The following is a 25,736-nucleotide window of genomic DNA, read 5'->3' as shown; positions in this document are numbered from 1 at the left end:
CCAGAGAGGAAATGCCTGCAGCATTCTGGGCACGCAGCCCACCGCAGGGGAGCTGGACGAAGTATTCGAGATGTAGCTCTGAGTTACCTATGTTGTTTTACTTTGTATCATATTTTTGTGAATGTTTTGTCAATGTATTTTGTCTTTAAATAAAATATATATACATAATATAGGGGGTAGTAGGAGAAAATTCTCAAACAGCTTCAGGGAGAATCTTGAGTTTTCCCTGAAGCAAGTTTATTCTTTCTCTGAGGATGAGGGTCCCTATGACAGTTCTAGAGGTGGTACCTCCCTATATTTATACACACACACACACACATTATATATATATATATATATATATATATATATATATATATATATATATATATATATATATAAAATTATATATATATATATATATATATATATATATATATATATATATATATATATATATATATATATATATATATATATATATATATATATAGGTCATTAAAATAACCTAAAATAATAAAAAAAGGATGCCTAAATGTAAAATGTGCAAATTATGTGACAACGTGCCTGGAGTGTGGAATTGTTTTATAGTAAATGTTGTTATTTATGCGGTTGTGACGTTTAGATTTAACATAATCCCATTCAGTATTAGGTATGCACAATAACTTATCTAAATTTAGTAGCTTTCTACTTTTATTACAAATTTGTTCTCACATCAGGAAATTTTATTACCTTAAATGTTGAATGAATCATCCAAAATGAATTTCTTTTAGGTTTTCTAACCATTATTTTACTTACTCAAGGTTTCAGAATTAAGCAGTGAAGACTGCCAGTCCAATATTTCATATGTGAATGTTATATAGTACGTTGCTGTCTTCCTAACAGAAGCTCCCCGGCCAAAGTGTTGGTGCCACTCACACAGCTCAGCGACAAGACAGTGAGACAGACCCTGGCCAACAAGATTCTTACAGATAACCAAGGCGGCACTAGCATTGGCTCCGGGCTTAGGACCGCTGTCCAGGTACGCATCATCACCTAGGGAGGATGAAATGAACTAGCTCTAGGCCTACCGCACTGCAACCAGTGCCTCGTCAGGAGCCATACAATGTTGCAATAATAATAATAATTTTTTATTTGGACATGATACATAGTTGTACAAGGAATTATAATAATCGGGTGTACATGCCAAAAGCCCCTTGTATGCAGAGCATTATGGGCAGGCTTAAAGAAGGCTTAAAGAAGAGTGGTAAAAATGTAGAGGAAGAGAGCAGATGACAGAAAGTACTAGATATAAGAACAAGCGATAAGGAAAAAAAGCTGTAGTAGCCCTATAAAAATTAATAAAATCTAGCACTAAGGTCCAAAGTAAACGAACAACCTAATTCAGCGGGCACTTCTTGATTCGCCGTTACTCTGCCGGCCCGGGTCTTTTCCAGATGGTGACCCGGCCTTGGTTCCCTGTCTTGGGAGTGTCTGAGACCTACGTCTGCCATGGGAGGAGATGCAAGTACCTCCTCATTTTCTGGGACCAATTCTCCCCAGGCCTAGCCCCATACCCCGCCCTCACGGGTCTCGTAGGGAGCAACTAGGCCTCTGGTCTGCCAGCTTCCCCGCCTCAAGGGGGCTCGTGGGAATGACATTCTTGCGAGCTGCAGGTGGTAGCAAGCTCTGGCCATTCATATTGTGGGCACTTAGATAAACGTCTAACCGGCATAAACTACGCTTCATCAACTGCTAAGTACAGTTAGTTTCCAGAGAGTTATAGGGATTGGGAACAGTATCTAACCTTATAAAAATGTAATTAATCCCACGAACCTGTATTTAGCTTAAGAAAATTTTTATTAATCCTTGCTTCCAACAGATGATATGACATAGCTATACGTAAGCTGTAACTGTAATATTAGAGTATGTATATCCTAATGTATTTATGTATCAAAACTGCAGTAGGGTAGAAGACTTATGGCAAGATCTGGAATTTGGGGCTTAGTTTTTATATCACGTTGTATATTCAATAATTAAAGTTTTTTTTTCACTAATCTGACTAGAGAATCTGTTCTGTACGTTTTCTTTTACTAGAGTACACTGATTATATAGTCAGAGCCAGGTTATAACAACTTGATTAAAACAAACTCCCTTTTTAGTAGTTTGGTGGCCGCGTTACATAATCATGTAACTATTATACACTGATTCTCTCTCAGTCAAATTAGTTCAACAATCACTCTTTATTTGACTTGTATATACAACGTGATATACAAAGCCAACTCCAGATTCGAGAATCTCGCCTTAAGCCTTCTACCCTAAGTAAGTTTATTCAGGTACAGGTACACATAAATAGTTACATAAAGTATCATACGTAGCAACATATGTGTAGATTACCTAGGATAACCCAAAAAAGTCAGTGACTTATTTCCATTGGGGTCCTTGTAATATCTTATTAAATCGTAAAAGTTAAAACAGCTAAGTAACTCAACTATGTGAAAGGGAGATATACTAGGAATAAGATAAACCGAATTATTTACATTAATATTAAAGAGAGGATCAGATCGCAGTAATAGGAACATGAATGTTACGGTTACAGATATAAAAGCAATCACTCTCCACCCTTTCGGTGGCTTCCATTAATTAAGTACCTTTTAGCTCTCTTCCTGACCTGGCTCATGTTTTGACATGTACGGGCAGTCCGCTTCACACCTTTATTGTTGTACAATAAAAGGTGTTTGAAGACTGATTACCTACTATGGGTACTACAAAGCTGTGTTCCCTTCCCCTAGTATTACACTTGTTTTGGGTTCCAGCCCTGACAATCTTGGCAGAAAGATATTCTGGACTGTGCTTGTGAATAGTTTTATAAACATGATTTAACATTAGTTGTTTTACTCTGTCTTCAAGATTCAGCATATCGAGTTGCTGTAATTCATCCAGGCCAACCTGCTCTCTCTTAGATTCAGGTCCAGGATAAATCTCACCATTTTGTTCAGGGTGATTTGTAGTCTGTCTTGCCGTATTGCAGTTTGTAAATATATTAGGATATACAGTTACAACTTACTTATAGCTACCCCAGAACATCTACTGGAACGGGAAATAAAAATTTTCTTAAGCTATATGCTGGTTCGGAGGATTAATTGAGTTTTTTGTAAGGTTAAATGCTGTTCCCAGTCTTTAGAACTGTATGGAATCTAACTGTAATTAGAAGATAGTTGACAAGGGGTAATATTATATGTTGTATTTAGCTATTTAAATGCCAGCCGAATTGGTTTTAAGAAATTATTTGCTTTGGACCTTAATCTTAGATTAACTGTTTATCAGTTTTATAGGGTTGGTGGAGCTGTCACCCTTATACCCTGTTCTTACTTGGTGCTTTCTGTGTTCTTATGCCCTTACCGCATCCCCACTTCTTTTTAGAACGACAGAACAGAAGCGTTGATGAGTTACAGTTAGATTGTATTTTTGTTAGTAAATTAGGAAATCACTAAACTCATTGGGGAATGCTAGACAATCAGGTTTTATTCGAGAAATGGTAAAGCAGCTGTAATTCCTCGGATCAAAAGCCCTTTACCAGCATCAAGACTGCCCCCCCCCTCCTAGATGGAATTAACTGGAGAGCTTGACTAGTCACCCCAGGTAACCAGCAACACAGTGACTGGCAAGAATCATTACGACTAATACCTGCCAACCTTTCCTTATAGACACTGAGCGGTAAACATAACAAAAACATCCTGATTATCACTGACGGTGAAGAGAATGAAGATCCTCGCATCAGTGATGTTCTAAACGAGGTGATTCAAGCCCGCATCTGTGTTATAACTGTGGCCTTTGGGTAAGTTATTGTTTTCTTAAATATTTTGAGTCTTCCTGTCATAAAGTGTTACACAAAAAACAGCGAGAGCGTGATGCTGCAGTGGGTGGGTGTTGAACATGCTTATCATGTCCCAAAATGCCTACCGCAGTGTTCCTTCATTCTTATGTTTTCAGATCTAACGCTGACCCCAACCTGGAGGTACTGTCGGATAAGACCGGGTGCAAGTCCTATACTGTCAATGATAACGACCAGAACACTATGTTGCAGGACGCCTTTCAGGAAACTCTCACACGTCAGCCAGGCAAGGAAATCCGGTTCATCGATATTATGGTTAGTTCTCTACCACAGTTTTCGTTCGTATTTGTTGTATATACTCTGGTGTTAAATTATTATTATTATTATTATTACTATTATTATTATTATTATTACTGGCTATAGTTACAGACTACTACTCGGCGGATCTCTGGCATTTTTTTTTATATTTTATTTAAAACATCATAAATACAAGGCTGCTTAAAAATTAAATAGCATCACCATACATAATCTATAGAGTACAACAAGATACACACCATAAATACCAGAAAAAAAATCTTTGTAACTAATACTGTGGAAATTATTTAATTTCCGAAGCTATAGTGCCTAATAAGTGTTTAATGTGTTGACTTGGGTCAAAATGTATTTGTATTTTGAATGGAACCAACTGGGTTCCCGCTGCGCCTGCGCAGATGTGCGGGGGTATAGGTCAAGCTGGGGCAGGAGGGGGCGGCAGTGTTTTGAATGGAGTGAGGAGGCTGTGAAAACCTGGGATCAGGAAATTGGCGTTCACGGCGGCCTAAGGATTAATATGGGCCTCACTTCATAATAGGAAGTGTCGTAACTGTTCCTGGTGAACAGTGAGGGAACGTGATTTACGGGACCACCGTAAAAAGGTGGTAAAATTAGTGAATAATGGTTCGACCAGGTGTGACTGGTGCGCGGCCATGGTGTGTGTCCAGGGGAAATACCCGTGTGTTAATCCTCACTCATCGGCCTCAGATCTTAATGGAGTGACCTCTAATGTGTATAATAATTATGAGACGTTAAATCGTCTTGTGAATGGTAATGTAATCAGTGATAATAACATTAAGTTAAGAGAATGCGGGATGTGAAATAGATCGCCCTGCTCCGAGTGAACGCGTGATTCTCGTACCGAGGATAGTGAAGCTTTATGGAATCACGACTTCTAAACTGGGACAAACCGACGGATACCTCGTCCTGCTGGAATAAGAACCGTGTCGGTGTAGCAGGACATCGAAATGAGATGGTGACTGGAGGGAATAAGGAGTACCAATCACCCACAGTTAAGTAACCCTTCTAGTTATAGCAGACTGATACTGGCCAGTTAGGTATGTTGTAATTGGATAGGTTATGGGTGATCCAGCTACATCAAGTGACCACCAGAGAATATCTGGTAAGTGGTGAGATTATGTACAAGTGTTTTCCTTGATGGATATATCCATGTGTAACCTACCCCACCCCCCTGCATTCAGTTAAACTAATATAATCTATACAGTCCACAATTAATTAGTAGCACCATACTTGTGGGTGCTATCCAATCCATACTGGTCTCGGATAGATATGGATAAGATTGTGAGGTCGAAGGAACCACTTGCCGTGACCAGGGGTGGTTAAGTTTTCTCACATGTCTACACGGGGTGACTACGGTAAACAATATGGTTGTCTCCCAATGAGTTTACTTGTAAGCATGTAATGTTGAGGTACATAAAGGTAATCACCCTATAAAATTTTCCATAAATACGTATAGATATATACAACAAACACACCATAAAATGCATAAGTACGTTTCACTAAACACACACAATACCAAAAGATATAACTGTTTGCGTAACAAATATAACACTGGTGGAAACCCCACTTAACCCATTATAACCTACATGCACATCATACAAACATGTTACATTGATGATTAAACAATAGTTTATGTAATTTGCATACAAAATATACAATTGATTATAGAAATTCCAACTTAGACACAAATTCAATGATTTACTCTAACACAAATTCATTAACATAATAAATATTATATAAATTGACGATCATATTAATCATCAGCAATTTCCATCCATTCTATATGTGTTCAATCTTGATACCTATGAAATACGTTTGAATCACAAACAAAAATCATAATGTTGCTAAATATTTATAGGATACAATTGGTGACTCACAGACTAGATTGAACAGTAACAGGGAAGGGATAAAACATGCATATATATATATATATATGCATGTTTATATACCCAAATATCTGAACCTCCATAACACAATCAAAAACAAAACTAAGAAAACTAGTGACTCAAGAATACAACGAGTCTTTACACAAAGGAAAGCATCAAAAACATAACAAATATGTAAAGGCACCCCAGTCATTTTGTACACAAAAGGTACAAATAAGTAACCCTAACCCCTGAATCTACAACCACACATTCATAACAACTAAAATACATTCATGCCCAAACTCATATTCACGCAACTCACCCGTTCCCGAAGAGACGAGCCAGCTATTGCCCACTGACCTACACAACTTATCCGGCATGCCTGTATATTTATCACAGATTCACAAGGGTTTCAAGAGTGAGCCTTTTATAACCGTCTGAAAAACCCTTATCCCACCTCCTCCCATACAATTCCCTATTCCTACACATTGTACGATAAAACGTTATTGCAAGGACACGCCTTCGCACCTCACTGACCCCTTTCCCCCGCATTACCCACGAAATATAAATGTAATCCACGATAATATAATCTAAAGCCCGTTCAACGTCCTGGTCTAATCCACCGATGTCGAGACTTAACGCACGCAGGACCTGCACTCCTCTCCCTCCCACCCTCTGTACCACCCTACCCAACCAACTCCTGACATCTTCTAAACCTTCGCAAAAATAGACAACGTGAAAAGCCGTGTCTTCCCCACCACAAAACCCACACCCGCCTCCCTCCACGACTCTTCTGGATTGTAGTATTGCCCCTGACGGCAATATACCATGTAAAAAACGAAACATGACTTCACGCACCCTAGGCTGTAATTTCAACTTACTAAATCGGAGCCATATATTTTCCCACGAGTACATGGGGAACAAACCTTCTACTGGAGCTGCGCACGTACCCCCAAGTAACCTACTTAAAACCCTTATGCGAATGTTCCTCCATTCCTGTACCATCAACAAAGCTCGTAGTACAATCTCACATTCCCTTAACTCCATTCCCCTATACCACTTTTTCACCCTCGTATATACTTGGTTCATATTTCCCGCCATCACACCCACACGCCAAACCTCCCACTTTAGAAAAACACAATTCACCCTACGCTTTAAGTCCAACAATCCCAAACCTCCTCGACGTACAGGTAACATAACAACCTCACGTTTTAACCAATCACACCTCGATCCCCACAGAAAGGTAAATACTCTTCTCAATATTCCATTGATCGCTGTTCCTGTAATTGGGAATACAGCCGCAACGTGCCACACCTTACTATACAATAAAACGTTAACAACGATCACACGTTGGGCCAGAGTGAGATGTTGGGGCCTCAAAACACCCAGACGACCAATGACCTTTTCCAATGTTCTTACTGAATTTTCCTCCCGCGCCACATCCAAATCGTCTTATAAATAATACCGCAAATCTTTAATGACATCGCAGTTGTGTTAACCACGTTATAGCTCGCCATTCCACCCCCTTTCCAGGTACCCAACCCCATGATCACCGACTTTTCACTATTTACCTTCATACCCGTGGCACGTTCAAACACTCACACTCACACTCACACGAGCTTTTAAATCTCTGCACAAAATTCAATTTAAACCAGCAAATAATAGAGCCTACTAGACTGGAGAATACACTAGACCTCATCTTCACTAACAATGATGATCTGATAAGAAATGTCACCATATCAAAAACAATATACTCAGATCACAACATAATTGAGGTTCAGACATGTATGCGTGGAGCCCCAGACCGACAAAATGAGACTAGTCACGAGGGAGCATTCACCAAATTCAACTTCAATAACAAAAACATAAAGTGGGACCAAGTAAACCAAGTCCTAACCGATATAAGCTGGGAAGATATACTAAGCAACACAGACCCAAACTTATGCCTAGAACAGATTAACTCGGTGACACTCGATGTATGCACAAGGCTTATTCCTCTAAGAAAAAGGAGGAGTAGATGTAAAATAGAAAGAGACAGGCGCTCCCTTTACAGGCGACGGAAAAGAATAACAGAGCGGCTAAAAGAGGTCAATATATCTGAAATGCGCAGGGAGACACTGGTCAGAGAAATAGCAAGCATCGAACTTAAGCTAAAAGAATCCTTTAGGAGTCAGGAATCGCGGGAAGAACTAAAAGCCATAAATGAAATCGAAAGAAACCCAAAGTATTTCTTCTCCTATGCCAAATCAAAATCGAGAACAACGTCCAGTATTGGGCCCCTACTTAAACAAGATGGGTCCTACACAGATGACAGCAAGGAAATGAGTGAGCTACTCAAGTCCCAATATGACTCAGTTTTTAGCAAGCCGCTAACCAGACTGAGAGTCGAAGATCAAAATGAATTTTTTATGAGAGAGCCACAAAATTTGATTAACACAAGCCTATCCGATGTTATCCTGACGCCAAATGACTTCGAACAGGCGATAAATGACATGCCCATGCACTCTGCCCCAGGGCCAGACTCATGGAACTCTGTGTTCATCAAGAACTGCAAGAAGCCCCTATCACGAGCCTTTTCCATCCTATGGAGAGGGAGCATGGACACGGGGGTCGTCCCTCAGTTACTAAAAACAACAGACATAGCCCCACTCCACAAAGGGGGCAGTAAAGCAACAGCAAAGAACTACAGACCAATAGCACTAACATCCCATATCATAAAAACTTTGAAAGGGTCCTAAGAAGCAAGATCACCACCCATCTAGAAACCCATCAGTTACACAACCCAGGGCAACATGGGTTTAGAACAGGTCGCTCCTGTCTGTCTCAACTACTGGATCACTACGACAAGGTCCTAAATGCACTAGAAGACAAAAAGAATGCAGATGTAATATATACAGACTTTGCAAAAGCCTTCGACAAGTGTGACCATGGCGTAATAGCGCACAAAATGCGCGCTAAAGGAACAACAGGAAAAGTCGGTCGATGGATCTATAATTTCCTCACTAACAGAACACAGAGAGTAGTCGTCAACAGAGTAAAGTCCGAGGCAGCTACGGTGAAAAGCTCTGTTCCACAAGGCACAGTACTAGCTCCCATCTTGTTCCTCATCCTCATATCCGACATAGACAAGGATGTCAGCCACAGCACCGTGTCTTCCTTTGCAGATGACACCCGAATCTGCATGACAGTGTCTTCCATTGCAGACACTGCAAGGCTCCAGGCGGACATCAACCAAATCTTTCAGTGGGCTGCAGAAAACAATATGAAGTTCAACGATGAGAAATTTCAATTACTCAGATATGGTAAACATGAGGAAATTAAATCTTCATCAGAGTACAAAACAAATTCTGGCCACAAAATAGAGCGAAACACCAACGTCAAAGACCTGGGAGTGATTATGTCGGAGGATCTCACCTTCAAGGACCATAACATTGTATCAATCGCATCTGCTAGAAAAATGACAGGATGGATAATGAGAACCTTCAAAACTAGGGAGGCCAAGCCCATGATGACACTCTTCAGGTCACTTGTTCTATCTAGGCTGGAATATTGCTGCACTCTAACAGCACCTTTCAAGGCAGGTGAAATTGCCGACCTAGAAAATGTACAGAGAACTTTCACGGCGCTCATAACGGAGATAAAAACACCTCAATTACTGGGAGCGCTTGAGGTTTCTAAACCTGTATTCCCTGGAACGCAGGAGGGAGAGATACATGATTATATACACCTGGAAAATCCTAGAGGGACTAGTACCGAACTTGCACACGAAAATCACTCACTACGAAAGCAAAAGACTTGGCAGACGATGCACCATCCCCCCAATGAAAAGCAGGGGTGTCACTAGCACGTTAAGAGACCATACAATAAGTGTCAGGGGCCCGAGACTGTTCAACTGCCTCCCAGCACACATAAGGGGGATTACCAACAGACCCCTGGCAGTCTTCAAGCTGGCACTGGACAAGCACCTAAAGTCAGTTCCTGATCAGCCGGGCTGTGGCTCGTACGTTGGTTTGCGTGCAGCCAGCAGCAACAGCCTGGTTGATCAGGCGCTGATCCACCAGGAGGCCTGGTCACAGACCGGGCCGCGGGGGCGTTGACCCCCGAAACTCTCTCCAGGTAAACTCCAGGTAAACATCTTCCAACCCTTGCATAGACATTCGTTCACACACCAAAACAGTCGTATCATCCACATAACCTATTAATGCCGGCCAACAATCCCCTTCCCCTACCCCACCCCCACCCCGGGAACTAACTGTGCTCTCAACCATCCTGTAAAAGGGATCCTGAAAACACGCAAATAAGATCTGTGACATAGGGCACCCTTGTCTTAAACCTCTACCCATCTCAAAGTCCGTCCCCATACACCCATTTATTTGTACCCTCATCTTTGCCCCCTTATACAGCGTGTTTACCCACCCAACTATTTCTTCTCCATAACCCTGTCTCCGAAGAATACTCTGCAGTGCACCCCTTTCCACTCTATCATAGGCGGCCCGCCAGTCCAAGGCTAGTAAAGCCGCCCCCTCCCCTCCCCCCTTTGACTCCACAAAACTTCTTATAAGCCCGTGACCTTCTAACATCGACCTGCCCGGCAACCCATACTGCGATGGCGAAACGACCCTCCCCACCACGCATTTTACCCTATTACCCAAAATTTTTGCGAAAACCTTATAGTCTGCACAGAGCAACGATATCGCCCTATACTTCCCAAGGTTTGGCTGCCCTTTGCCTTTCGGGACCAACACCACAACTGCCGTATTCTGCTTATCCCCTAACGTACCCTTCTCCTTCATACAATTTAATAATCTTACCATGAACTTCCCAATCAACTCCCAATGCTGCAAATAAAATTCCACCGGTAAACCATCAATACCCGGGGCCTTGCCCTTCCTCATTCCGTGTAAAGCAATTTCAATTTCCTCCTCAGTAATAACCCCACCCAAAGCCTTCCTATCACTGTGACCCAAAATGCACTTAGCATATGTGCACATCTTACTTAATTCCACTTCATCCACGCCACTACTAGTCCAGTGTTTTTTATACCACGTATCCGCATATGCACTCATAGTTTTTGTGTTTCGTATCACTTGACCTGCTCTATGGATTCCCATCGTCTCATTTACCTCCAAGCTCGGGATTGCCGTCAGCGCCTGCTTTTGCTTTTGTTGTCTCAACACACACGCGGATGGCCTGTCTCCCCACAAAACTTCTTCTAATCCTGCTTGCACCCTCACCGCTTGAAACCGCTCATTATGCAACGTTCGCAAGCTCTCTTTTATGTCTACAATCTCGTCCATGGGGTAAACACCACCAACCGATCCCTGCCCATAACAACTTCGTAATCGATCCTCTAAATAATTCGCTAGCCCATATTTTAAAGTGTTTATACGCCTACCCTCCCTCACGTAAAAGGATTTTATCCTTTCCTTTGCCACCGAGTCCCACCACGTTACAATGTCTTCCACCTCTTGAGCTTCCCCTGAAAGCTCATTCCATAGCATAGAAAAACCCTCTAACCCTTCCTCATCACTTAACACACTAATATTTAATTTCCAATAATTCTTATAAATTTCCGCCATTCCCTCCCACCCTACCTCCACTACAACTGCCCTATGATCTGACAAGACCGTCTCCACCGTATTAAAAGACTTTACAACTACTCCCTGCGAAATATACACTGTCTAACCTTGCAGCATATCCCCTTCTGATAAAAGTATGTTCTGTTTCCCACACCCCTCCCCCAAACACATCTCATAACTTAACATCCCTCAACAAATCTCTGAGAGGTGCAGACACATGCCCAGCCCCTTTGGGTTCGACGTCAGCCGCCCTTATGACACAGTTCCAGTCACCTCCCACTATCGCTACTTCCGGAAGACCACGCAAAAAATAGACAAGGTCCTCACACACAAAATCCGTTCGAACCTTCGTGTCATTCTCCGCAGGGGCATAGACACTTACCAAAGATACACGCTTTCCCATCCAAGTCCCATCCACTCGCAACACCCTCCCCCCACCCCCCTCACATCTCTGCAACACAAATGGGCAACACAAATGGGCTCGTCTCTTTTATTAAAAGACCCACACCACCTTTCAAACGGATAGTTGGCAGGGTCAGTACTGTATAACCTGCAACCTGCAACACTTCTCCTTCTTTGAAATTGTGCTCTTGAAGGAACAGAACATCAATTCTATGTTTGCTAAGAAAACTGCTCAACCAATCTCTCTTTAGTCTAGTACATAAACCGTTAACATTAGCAGTCATACACCTAAGGCCTGTTATATTTTCCACCCTTTCCTCTTCTCCTCCCATGGTTCACCACTTGATTTGTTATGTCTATGTGTCTTCTTTACAGTACCTTCCCATTCGCCTCCCTTCTTGCGATGGCGTCCCTCATGACCCCCCCCTCCCCCCACCCATCCTCTCAGTTTTTTTTCCAGTCCTCTGTGCCGGCGTCAGTACGTCATCCGAATCTGACGTAGCTGCCCGTTTCCTCGTAACGTTCTTATCCTCCATGTCAAGATCCGAGGAAGCCTCACGGTGTACCTCAACATCCACCTCACAATGAGGTATGAAGTCTCCCGATGTCCCAGTCTCGTCGTCCTTCTGCCGAGTCTCATATTGTTGACAATCCGGACTCAAAAAGTCTCCAGCTACGTCTTCCGGAGACGGAGCTTCCACCACTTGCGGTGACAAGGTCCTTAAAACTTCGTCTAAATCCTCACCTATACTCAACACGTCATGCCGGGGTACCAATCCAGCAGATGGTATCGGCAACGACTCAGGTGCAGGGAGCTGAGGGGAGGACTCGCTCTCATTTCGAAAAGCCTGGTCCACCATCTCACTCCACAAACGACCACGCCCTTCCTCTGACGAACGATGCTCACCTTCATCACGTGTGACTGGGGCTACCTCTTCTTGCACAGGTTTGGTCACGCGTCTGTTCTTTTCGCATGCCGCCGCTATGTGGTCATACTCTCCACAAATGCGACACGTACGCCGCTGTCCAGGATATAAAACCATTACCTGTGTCCTAAAATCTTGAAGATACACATATGATGGTATGGGTTGACGCAACGTCATCTTAAGGCTGAATGTACCTTCCGGCATACCTGCGTAGGCACCCATTATCCACTTTACCCTGCTGGGCAGAGTGCACAGTTCCATATTTCTCAAAGACGTTTCTGATGTCAGCTTCATTCGCCTCGAAGGGGACATTCCGCAACTTTATCCAAGTATAATATCAAGACACGTCCACCAGTCTCACACGCACAGCAGGCGTAACGTCAAAACACACATCTTGAAAGCGCCTAACCACCGATTCATAAACTGTCGCAGCAAGCAGTTTCACAAATACTCTATGCGCTCCGTTCAGCGCTACCCCATACAATTCACCATCTTGTATGCCGTATGTCTCCCTGATTATCTTGGGTAAGAGTATTTGAGCTGAACTAGGTGTAATCGCACCTCGAAGTAGTTCAATACCAATAGTATTAACGCGTCTGCGATGACAAACTGCCATCTTAACACCAGTAATTTCCCAGCGGTGTCAACAGAGACACAACAACACCTCCTCGTACCACTGCTGTCAGGTTACTGACATTGGTTGGGGGAGATTGGGGGAGGAGATGGGATGGACGGTTTGTGACAGAATTAGGGTGTGGTCTCTGGCATTAGTGTACATTTTACAATTCATACAACATATGTGTTACATCACCAAATAAGTATTAGGTTAGGTTAGGTAAGGTTCGTCAGAAAACAGGACAAGTTTTCTGACGCGGGTCTTAAGATAATGTCACTAGCACGTTAAGAGACCATACAGTAAGTGTCAGGGGCCCGAGACTGTTCAACTGCCTCCCAGCATACATAAGGGGGATTACCAACAGACCCCTGGCAGTCTTCAAGCTGGCACTGGACAAGCACCTAAAGTCGGTTCCTGACCAGCCGGGCTGTGGCTCGTACGTTGGTTTGCGTGCAGCCAACAGTAACAGCCTGGTTGATCAGGCTCTGATCCACCAGGAGGCCTGGTCACAGACCGGGCCGCGGGGGCGTTGACCTCCGGAACTCTCTCCAGGTAAACTCCAGGTAATGACCCTCCGCTGGAGCTTTTGGTCATCTGACCGAGGCCTTCTGCTGTCTTACCGGTCCACCCCTTTAAAAATTATGGAATGGTTGTAACCATTTTTACCTCTAAGGTAGAAAAAAAAATAAGTATTGTGCAAATTGCTTTTTTGGGAGATAATAGCAATGAGTCGTGTCACGCGCCATGCAGAATGTAAACAAAAACGCATGTAGACCAATGTTATGTTACGTTAGATTGGGTTAGGTTGGGTTTAGTTAGATTAGGTTACGTTGCTCTTTTAACCATTTACAAGACAAAATATCTCAACTGTAAAACAAACCTAATACTGAAATTTTTAAACTATAATGGCGGAAATCATCCAGATCAGTCGTATTTTTTGTACATTATATATTATTGATAATAATAATAATAATAATAATAATAATAATAATAATAATAATAATAATAATAATAATATAGTGCAGAATTGCCTTTTTTGTGTTTCATTAATTTCAGTACTGATTTTTTTTTTCAAACACTGATTTGATTAACGAATGGTGCCGACAAGTTTAAGAGTCGGAGAGTCATCATTCTGACAGAATCAAGATTTCTTCTACATACTGTTTCTCTGATATTGCTTCCGGTGTCCACGAGGAAGATGACCGGAAGACCGCTTCTTGTTCGACAAAATCGTTAGAAACTCTTAAAATGACTATTTCATATTTAACAAAGTATCTGAACACTTTCTAAGGAACTAGACCTGCATTCCAGTTCCTTGAATAGTCTGAATGCCTTCCATTCTTCAAGGCCCTGTATGACCCCAGCGGGATCAACATCCCTCCCATGAATGTACAATAATAATTTAAACACTTGCCTTTATTCCAATCTCCAGCTTTTCTCGTGTACCTTTTTATTACCTCGCAGATGATTTCAAACTTAAACCCGTAGCTCACAAATAACCCATACTAAAGAGAAGATACTTACGACGACGTTTCGGTCCGTCCTGGACCGAAACGTCCCAGGAAGTACCGAAACATAGTCGTAAGTTTCTTAAGTGTGGGCTGTGTGTGAATTGTTCCATCCACTGTATTGTGACATATGTTCAACAATTCCTAATATTTAACACCGAGCTGCTGGCTAATAAACCCTGCGAGGTTTTGGGTTACAAACAGACATTATAAGATAACTTTTAATGACAGCGTTTCGCTTGGTTTACAAGTTGTTCAGTAACACTACTAGGCAGTAAATTTCACATAAACATCTGTTGTTAAACCACCAATTTCCTATCTCCTTTCTAAATCCATTGTTTGCTGTCTTGGGCAGATATATTTCAACACTCTATTCATATCCTCTTTATTTATTCATATTCCCATTTATACATTTCGCCACATCTCCATTCATTAATTAAAACACTATTATTCACATTTAAAAAATCCTCATGTCATTCTTCCAGTCACCATGACCAAACTAGACTGTGTTAACTAAATAATCACTTTTGTAAGCTCTGATTTTAATGTCATCAAAGCTAATTAGGGCATGCCAGTGTTACATAAATATTTTAACTCAAGTTCTCGTTTGTGAAATCATTCTCAGTGCCCACTGAATTTCAAATTGTACCTAGTTTTCCACGTTAACATTCTAATGGTCCTGACCAAATTAATATTTCAGATCTATGAATCGCCAGAGATTAAGACTCGAGATTATGCAGTGGAAAATTATTTTAGTGTAGACAACAGCGTGGGAAAGAATCTCGTCTTCCGCCTTCAGACAGACAAAAAGGATCACATAAGAGAAGCACCTCGCCTGACAGACCCTTATGGCAATATTATTTATGCCAAAGATTATGATGATATCAGTTTCCTGTGGACCATCATTATTCCACTGGCAGACGTACGTGATGTGTCTTGCCTGTGTGCATGGTGTACGTGTGTTTGAATAAATGGTTTATTATTATTATAACCAAAAACAAGCGTTAATTCCTATAAATGGTTCAGAAAACCAGACCTACAGGTTGATAAATGAGACAACTGTGCAACATTTGGGTATCTTTATTTTGGAAGCGTCTGGCTAGCCAGTGACTTCAATCCAATTTATAACTCTCCTATTTGTTTCTAGGGATAATTCTTAGTTTTTCTCTTAACTCTTATCATCCTCTTATCTAAACTCCTGCGCTTAATCATATCTACTCTTGCAACTGCGCATTGTGTTTGTCTTCATTACATTTTCATCTAGTGCATGCCACTTTCCACCCCAAGACAAAAAAAAAAAAAAAATCTCCCTAACGTTCCTTAAGGCTGTCTTTGAAGTCCATCTCTCCCCCCGCCCCTTCCTCCCCATTTACAGCACCAGTCTCTGTGCACACCTTTGGATCCCTTCTAGTTTATATACTTGATCAGGTGTGGGCTCCAAGTTGGCGCTGCATACTCCAAGATGGGTTTAACGTACTTCGTGTATAACGTTCTAAACGAATCTTTGTTCAGTCTTCTGACATTTTTCACATTAGCTACTTTTGCTTATGCCACTTAAAGTATACGATTTATATGTACCTTTGGAAATTCGCTAAGGCAATTTTAGCCAAATTTAACCAGTTATATCGTACACTAACACCAGTCAATGACTTACGTGGTAGCACCGTCGGTTCACAACTGAAGGATCCTGGTTGGAATCTGAGACGAGTAGAAACTCTCGACATGTTTCCTTCCTCCTGTTGTTCCTTTTCACCCACCAGTAAGTGGGTACCCTAGTGTTTTGTTGATTGTAGAGTTAATTAGTGTTGTATGATCCTTACTTCTTTGTGAATATAGTACTAATCAATGTTAAGCGACTATTGTGGGTCGCATCCTGGAAGAGTACCAAATGATCCCAGTGGAAATAAATCACAATGACTGGCTTTTTATTGGGTTATCCTCTGGGATAATAATTGGAATACGCTCTTTATTCTTGATGTTGTTTAATTGCTTTATGATGCACCACATAGCCATCTTGTGGGTGTGAGTCAAAAGATTATACAGGCACATAATGTGTCAGAGGACTGAGCCCCAAAGTAGCCAAACAAATACGGTAGGACTGTAGACAATGGACTTAGGTATTCCTCGTTCTCCTTACGTAAAGGCAAGAATATCTTCATACCCGAGCAGAAAACGGGGAACCACCAATAAAATGAGGCAACAAAAAATACAAAATAAGCATTCATATGTTAGTGATACAATCACTACCCGTAATCTTGAGGCGTAGTAAAAACGTTTGTCAGAGGAACTGTTATATCCTGTATCATTCTTTGCTGGAACACTTCAAAATTCATGAATTAAGAGACATTGTAATGTTCTGTGACAGAATTCATGATCGTGTAGACTCATTACTATTGTTCTATATTCAATAAAATTTGAAAATAGTTATTTACCACTGTAACATACCTAGGAAACATGTTGGCGCTCAGTTCCTGGGCAAATTATGCTCCTCTGTAATCTTTTGACTGTCGCCAAGATGCGTATTGGGGTGCCAAACAAAGATATCAGACTGACATGGGAAAATGGGTCACGGTAATAGCAAGTTGTGATCTCCAGATGCTTTTACATATTTTTTCTCTAATGGTGTGGGATTTTTTGAATCCCCGTATGTTAGAATATTCTAGAGATAGTGCAGTAATAACCTTCACCCTCTGTTTAGTCTACGTGACCCAGTGGTCTGTGTGACCATTAACTCCCCTCCCCTCCCTGGCACGTGGAGGGAGGGTACAACGTTCTTTCCCACCATACTATAGTGCCAATTACTACACCTGCCTGCCTGGCAGGTGGCACTTGCAACATGAGAAAATGAGATCCACTTGTTACTAGCTCTCAGAATACTAATGAGTTTTATGAATGTCATATTAACTGACGTTCAAGAGTGCCCTGGGGCAGTTACCAGGGCTGGTAACAGTGCCCCAGGACAAAGCCGGCCTGTGTAGGTCAGGCTGTTTAAATGCCTGGAGGACTCTGTCTTTTGTGAAGATCCATAGTGGACAGAACAATGGGCATTCGTGATTCGTTGATTAGGGATCCTGATTTAGTATTGCTCCCTAACGTATGGAGAGAGTATGCGGCACCTTCAGGTAGCAGATAAACCTCTGTTTATGTGTTCCAAGCCTCTCCGGGTCACTGAATTAAGTACCAAGACTAATTTAAGTATTCAACAGACTTTCTGGACTTAAGCCGGAATCCACACGCTAAGAGTGGGCTTAATTTCGAGGACATTACCTGCACAAGTGCTGAGTGTCGACTATAAGGACTGATGACATTTAAATATGGTGACATCTCATCATTATGTAGGACATAAGTTAATGGGTTTCCTGCCTTGACCTCAACATGACCCCAAGACACCAGATCTTCAGGTATAAGTAACACTTGAGCAGGCAGGTAAAATCCATTTCTCTCCTTATCTCTATTCAGCGACTAGTCTGCTGGACGTTTAGCTTGGTAATGAACAAAGAACCAGGTGTCAGCAAGGACCTCACATTAGCATTAGTCTGGTAAGCATATAGTATCCAGAGTACTTGTTTTACTTACAGTCCCCTGTAGAGGAAAGTGTTCATCAGATCCTTGACAGGGCTTGTAATGAGACTGATAGGCTTCGGGTGACTAGAATGAAACTAATTATTAATAAGTCCAGTATACCTACACATAGCCCACCACAAATGAGGTTTCCCATGTTTTCACAACAATTGTTAGACAAGTCTGAAGTTTAATGTGTATATATGGTTACCTATTTGTAGTAACAACAAAAAAGCTTTGCTCAGGGTGTCTCGTCTTTGCAGTTTATATACATTATATATAATGTATATATATGTATATATATATATATATATATATATATATATATATATATATATATATATATCCATGTGGAAGTGGAACAGAATTCTTCCTCCGTAAGCCATGCGTGTCGTAAGAGGCGACTAAAATGCCAGGAGCAAGGGGCTAGTAACCCCTTCTGTATATATTACTAAATTTGAAAGGAGAAGCTTTTGTTTTTCCTTTTGGGCCACCCCGCCTTGGTGGGATGCGGCTGGTACGTTGAAAGAAAGAAAGATATATATATATATATATATGTCGTGCTGAATATGTAAAACTGGTCAATTAGCAAGAACTCATTTAAGATTAAGTCCTTTCTGAAATTTTCTCTTATACGTTTAAAGATATATTTTTTTTCATTAATGTTAACGTAAAAAAATTTAATTTTGCACCAGAAGAATCTTAGAAAACTTACCTAACCTTATTATAACAAGATCAATTTATTTTAGCCTAACCCAACTAAATATATTTTAGATTTGTTTATAGTAATTTAATACTAAACAAACACAGTGAAATATATTTTTTTTCGTTAGGTTCAAAATGATTTTGGCGAAATTATTGCATACACAAATTTTCACTTGTCCTATATGGCAAGATGAGCATTGCTATTTAAACCAAGATCGCAAGTTCTGCCTATTCGGCACGACATTTATATATATAATATATATATATATATATATAATATATATATATATATATATATATATATATATATATATATATATATATATATATATATATATATATATATATATATATATATATATATATATATATATATATATACACACACAGCAGGGCCCCACTTATACGGCAGGTTAGGTTCCAGGCTACCGCCGTAAAGTGGAACACCCTTTTTTTCCACTTATAAATGCATACAAACACTAGATAACAAGTTTACACTAACATATATTAAGTTAGCAATAGAACCAGGCATCAAAAAACAATAAAAAAGTACAATACACACATAGTACACTCATTACTTACCTTAAAATATTTATAGTCTTAATCTAGGGTGAGACAAGTAGTATTTATTGTAAGAAATCAAGTGTGGTATGTATGGCAATCAGCCAGGCTACCTTACCAGGCCACCCCACCCACACATACTATTCTATGATATTTAAGCATCCCAGAGCGATAAAATGTATATACAGTTCACTCATTACTTACCTTAAAATATAGGGTGAGATGAGTAGTATTTATTGTAAAAAATCAAGTGTGGTATGTATGGTAGTCAGCTAGGCTACCATACCAGGCCAACCCACCCACACATATATTCTATGATATTTAAGCATCCCAGAGCGATAAAATGTATATACAGTTCACTCATTACTTACCTTAAAATATTTGTAGTCTTAATGTAGGGTCAGGAGTAAGTAAATGAGATAAAACGAATAAATGAGAGAGAGAAAGAATGAGTACATGAGAGGGAACAGGCGCAGAGTTATGTAAACAAACCAGGCGAAGGTAAGTTTTGTAAACAAAGTGTACACGTCTGGTTTGTGTACAAGTTACATTGTGTACAGGTTGTCTCTACATTGATACGGTAGAATTAATAAAGAAGAACACTCCCATTCTCATGTAACACCATTTTGAGAAGAAATGAAGCTCTGAGTGAAGGCAATGGAAATAAGTCACACTGACTTTTTTGGGTTATCCTAGGTTCTCTACACATATGTTGTTATGTATGATAATCTATGTAACTGTATTTGTGTATACCTGAATAAACTTACATACATACGAAAGGAATAATTTTCTACAGTTACCCCCAGTAACACATTTTCTCTTATGTTAGATTAGAGAAAATGTTATTCTTGCCGTCACTTGTACAAGTTATCTGGCTCCCACATCTTATATTTATGTTTATTTATTCTATTGTGGGGTGTATTTATCATCTTTTTATGTTATGTATCGTGTTTATTATATAATTTTGAAAAAAATATCATGGATGGATTAATGAAAATGTGTATATTAACGTAATATACGACATTTAATGAGACTCGGTGAGTATTGTTATTATTTCTAGATGAATGGTTCAGAGAACCGACATGTTGATAGATTAGACACATGTGCAACTCTTGGGTATCTTTGTTGAGGAAACGTTTCGCCACACAGTGGCTTCATCAGTCCATACATAGGAGAAACTTGAAGAACAGGAGGAGAATGAGGTAATCAGTCCCTCCTCCTGTTCTTCAAGTTTCTCCTATGTATGGACTGATGAAGCCACTGTGTGGCGAAACGTTTCCTCAACAAAGATACCCAAGAGTTGCACATGTGTCTAATTTATCATCATTATTATTTCTAATATGGCGTCACTTGTGCAAGGCGTCTGCTACCACATCTCACATTTATGTTTATTTATTCTACTGTGGGGTGTATTTATCTTATTTATATGTTATGCATCGTGTTTATTATATAATTTTGAAAAAAATATCATAGATGGATTAATGAAAATGTGTATATTAACGTAATATACGACACTTAAATGACTCGATGATTATCATTACTAATATGACGTCTGGAGACATAAGACACTTACCGATTTTAATGTGTACCTGCATGCCAGCACAGTATGTAAGTTCATTTAGGTACAGGTATACATAAGTATAATTATTAGAGTATATATAAAATATGAAATAACTTTTAAAAACATTTGAAATTTTGGAGTTTCCAGACAAAATGGAGAGACTTAGTGCTTACTGAGCTCACGAAGAATGTAAACAAACAGGGTGGGGCGCGGTGACCGTATTAGAAAGTCAGGTGGGGGGAGCCGTATAGCGAGTTTTGGTCATAATTTGAAATGACCGTATTAGCGGAACGTCGTAAAGCGAAACACCATAAAGCAGGGCCCTACTGTATATATATATATATATATATATATATATATATATATATATATATATATATATATATATATATATATATATATATATATATACACACACACACACACACACACACACACACACACACGTCGTGCTGAATAGGTAAAACTGGTCAATTAGCAAAAACTCGTTTAAAATTAAATCCTTTCTAAAATTTTCTCTTATACGTTTAAAAATATATTTTTTTCATTTATGTTAATGTAAAAATTAATATTTTTGTACCAAAAGAACCTTAGAAAACTTACCTAACCTTATTATAACAAGCGCAATTTAATTTAGCCTAATCCAACTAAATATATTTTATATAAGTTTACAATAACTTTATAATAAACAAACACAATGAAATAATTTTTTTGTTAGGTTCAGAATGATTTTTGAGAAATTACTGCATATGCAAATTTTTGCTTGCCTTATTCGGCAAGAATAGTGTTGCTATTTAAGCTAAAATAGCAAGTTTTACCTATTTGGCACATTATATATATATATATATATATATATATATATATATATATATATATATATATATATATATATATATATATATATATATATATACAGTATATATATTATAGGTAGTAGGTTGGTAGACAGCAACCGCCCAGGGAGGTACTACCGTCCTGCCAAGTGAGTGTAAAACAGAAGCCTGTAATTGTTTTACACGATGGTAGGATTGCTGGTGTCTTCTTTTTCTGTCTCATACACATGCAAGATTTCAGGTACGTCTTGCTACTTCTACTTACACTTAGGCACACTACACATACATGTACAAGCATATATATATACACACCCCTCTGGGTTTTCTTCTATTTTCTTTCTAGTTCTTGTTCTTGTTTATTTCCTCATACCTCCATGGGGAAGTGGAACAGAATTCTTCCTCCGTAAGCCATGCATGTTGTAAGAGGCCTCAGCACCACTGTTTACAAGCCAGCCAGTGCAGTCGCATCCACGCATACATTCGGTACATTTTACCTTATCCCAGTGTTTTTTGTGCTTGTAACTGCAAAATAAGTTACCTGGGCCCCAAGAAAGCTTCTAGTGCCAACCCTGTGGTAAAAAGGGTGAGAATTAGTATGGAAATTAAGAAAGATTTTGAAGGGTTTGGGGCTAACTCTGAGAAGCCTATGCCAGTTGTGGAATCCATTGTGCCTACTTCAAAGATTAAGGAAATGTGTGCAAAGTGGGTTGAAGTGCAAACTTTTATGGATGAAAATCACCCTAACGGGAGGTACAGACCTCTATGGACAGATTTGTTGTGTGACAGAGGTCCAGTGACTCTCAAGCTGGTCCTAGTGGCATTAAAAGAAGAAGGGAAGTAACCCCGGAAAAGGACTTGCTACATCAAGTCCTAATGGAAGGGGATTTCCCTTCTAAATAATAACTTCCACACTCTCCCCTCCTCCCATCCCATCAATCATCACCAGATCTTCAATAAAGGTAAGTGTCATGTATTCTATTCTTAGTAGAGTAGTAATTGTGCATATCTTCTTCAGTTTGTGTGTATTAAAATTAATATTTCATGTGTTAAATTTTTTTTTTTCATACTTTGGGGTGTCTTGCACGGATTAATTTGATTTCCATTATTTCTTATGGGGAAAATTAATTCGCCTTACGATAATTTCTTCTTAGGATGAACTCTCAGGAACGGATTAATATCGTAAGGCGGGGGTCCACTGTAATTAGTGTTTGTACCTACTACTTACACTTGTAATCCATTTCATTTTTTCACTTTATGAAAATAATTAATACCCTTTTGTAGGTTTTCCTTTTTTCTAATTTGCAACTGTGCCTTCTTATTCTGTGTGTTTATGTGTACATATACATGTACTCACGGAGCTGTACTCACCTAGTTGAGGTTGCAGGGGTCGAGTCCTAGCTCCTGGCCCTGCCTCTTCACTGGTCGATACTAGGTCACTCTCCCTGAACTGTGAGCTTTATCATACCTCTTCTTAAAGCTATGTATGGATCCTGCCTCCACTACATCGCTTCTCAAACTATTCCACTTTCTGACAACTCTGTAGCTGAAGAAATACTTCCTAACATCCCTGTGATTCATCTGTGTTTTCAACTTCCAACTGTGTCCCTTTGTTGTTGTGTCCCATCTCTGGAACCTCCTGTCTTTGTCCACCTTGTCAATTCCTCTCAGTATTTTGTATGTTGTTATCATGTTCCCCCTATCTCTCGTGTCCTCCAGTGTCATCAGGTCGATTTCCCTTAACCTCTCTTCGTAGGACATACCCCTTAGCTCTGGGCTGTGTTCACATGGGCGTGCATGTGGGTAAGATGATGGAATAGTTATTGAACAACTGCCAACATTATTTATATTCCTATGTTACCAAAAGGTTGGAATGTGGAAGTGGGAAGTCAAGTTAGACGGAGATGCTTCAAGAATGGTGAAGGTGTCTGTCACCGCCCGTCAACGAGACGCCTATACCCTCCCCATCACCACCAGAGTCTGGGTAAGAAATAACCTTAGATGAAAATTAACACTGACCATCTTCCTGTGGATAACTTAATTTGAAATATTAATTAATACTGAGAAACTGATATTCATGATTGAAATTAAGAAGGGAAGTTGAGAGGTTTAAAAAGCTCTTTGACCCAAAAAATTATTCTGCAATCTTTTTAATGAAAAGTAAACGTGACCACACCTAAGAAAACCCAAGATAAAACTATCCAACAAAATTAAAACTTTTCCTGCAAGCACAGTACAAATAATTACTATCATATCAAAAATAATCCACTAACAGTACTTAAAAGAACTTTAAATTATTTACATTGAAAGGCCCCTAAAATTTCCTCGAGGCCTCTAGAGGTACCCTGGTAATTATGAGCCAGTGATGACATAATGGCATCTATTAGACTAAAGCTGACCATTGCTCATAACCTAAAGAACTGGGGTTCAATTAACGAACTAGGTGAGACGTTTGGGAATCTCCCTGATGTTCCTGCTCACTCGTAATTGGGTAACTGGGTGCTAGGAGACTGTTGTGGATCGCATCCTCGAGGACAATAGTATTTAGCATCAGGATGAGGTTAACCATAGAACTGATGAAGGAAAAAAGTTGAGTGGTGCATTGAGGTATATGTGGAGACAAAACATTATCTATGGAGGCAAAGGGAATGTACGAAAGTATAGTAGTACCAACACTCTTATATGGGTGTGAAGCTTGGGTTGTAAATGCTGTAGCGAGGAGGCGGCTGTAGGCAGTGGAGATGTTGTGTCTAAGGGCAATGTGTGGTGTAAATATTATGCAGAGAATTCGGGCTGAAGAGGGGTTGAGGTGGTTTGGTCATTTACAGATAATGGAACAAAGTAGAATGACTTGGAGAGCGCAATAATCTGTAGAGGAAGGAAGGCAGTGTAGGGTCGTCCTGGAAAGGCTGGAGGGAAGGGGGTAAAAGAGGCTTTGTGTGCAAGGGGCCTGGACATGCAGCAGGCATGTGTGAGCGTGTTAGAGAGATTGAATGGAAACGAATGTGTTTTGGGACCTGCCGAGCTGTTATAGTGGGAGCAGGGTAATATTTTGTGAAGGGATTCAGGGAAACCGGTTAGCCGGACTTGAATCTTGAAAATGGGAAGTAGAATGCCTGCACTTTAAAGGAGGGGTTTGGAATATTGGCAGTTTGGAGGGACATTTAAATTGTCGTATCTGAGCGCTTCTGCAAAGACAATGATTATGTACGAGTGATGATGATGGTAATAATAATAATAATAATAATAATAATAATAATAATAATAATAATGATAATAATAATAATATCTTTATTTCTACAAGTACATGTACAAGGTATACAGTCCTAGCTGACATCAATGACAATACTATATAGAAAGCTTCTTGTTATGCAGAGCAATTCGGGCAAATTAGGTCAGTTTTGGCACAGGATGCGACCCACACCACTCGACTATCACCCAGGTACCCATTTTACTGATGGGTGAACATAAACTGGTGTAAAGAAACACTCCCAAT

General features: G+C 40.0%; 1 protein-coding gene across 1 annotated transcript in view; it reads left to right on the top strand.

Moving 5' to 3' along the window:
• Positions 1-25,736, top strand: part of LOC128692202 (calcium-activated chloride channel regulator 1-like) — a gene marked incomplete at its 5' end in the record, with an annotated part of 76,252 nt that overhangs the window by 10,298 nt on the left and 40,218 nt on the right. The window contains 5 exon segments of the mRNA XM_070096359.1: positions 865-1,000; positions 3,666-3,796; positions 3,952-4,108; positions 15,723-15,944; positions 24,108-24,224. Of these exon segments, the coding sequence (XP_069952460.1) occupies positions 865-1,000; positions 3,666-3,796; positions 3,952-4,108; positions 15,723-15,944; positions 24,108-24,224 (763 nt within the window).

The sequence above is a fragment of the Cherax quadricarinatus genome, chromosome 53, assembly GCF_038502225.1.
Source record: "Cherax quadricarinatus isolate ZL_2023a chromosome 53, ASM3850222v1, whole genome shotgun sequence".
NCBI classification, from domain to species: domain Eukaryota; kingdom Metazoa; phylum Arthropoda; class Malacostraca; order Decapoda; family Parastacidae; genus Cherax; species Cherax quadricarinatus.
Note: the sequence above shows the minus strand (reverse complement) of the source record. Positions and strands in the feature narration are given on the sequence as shown.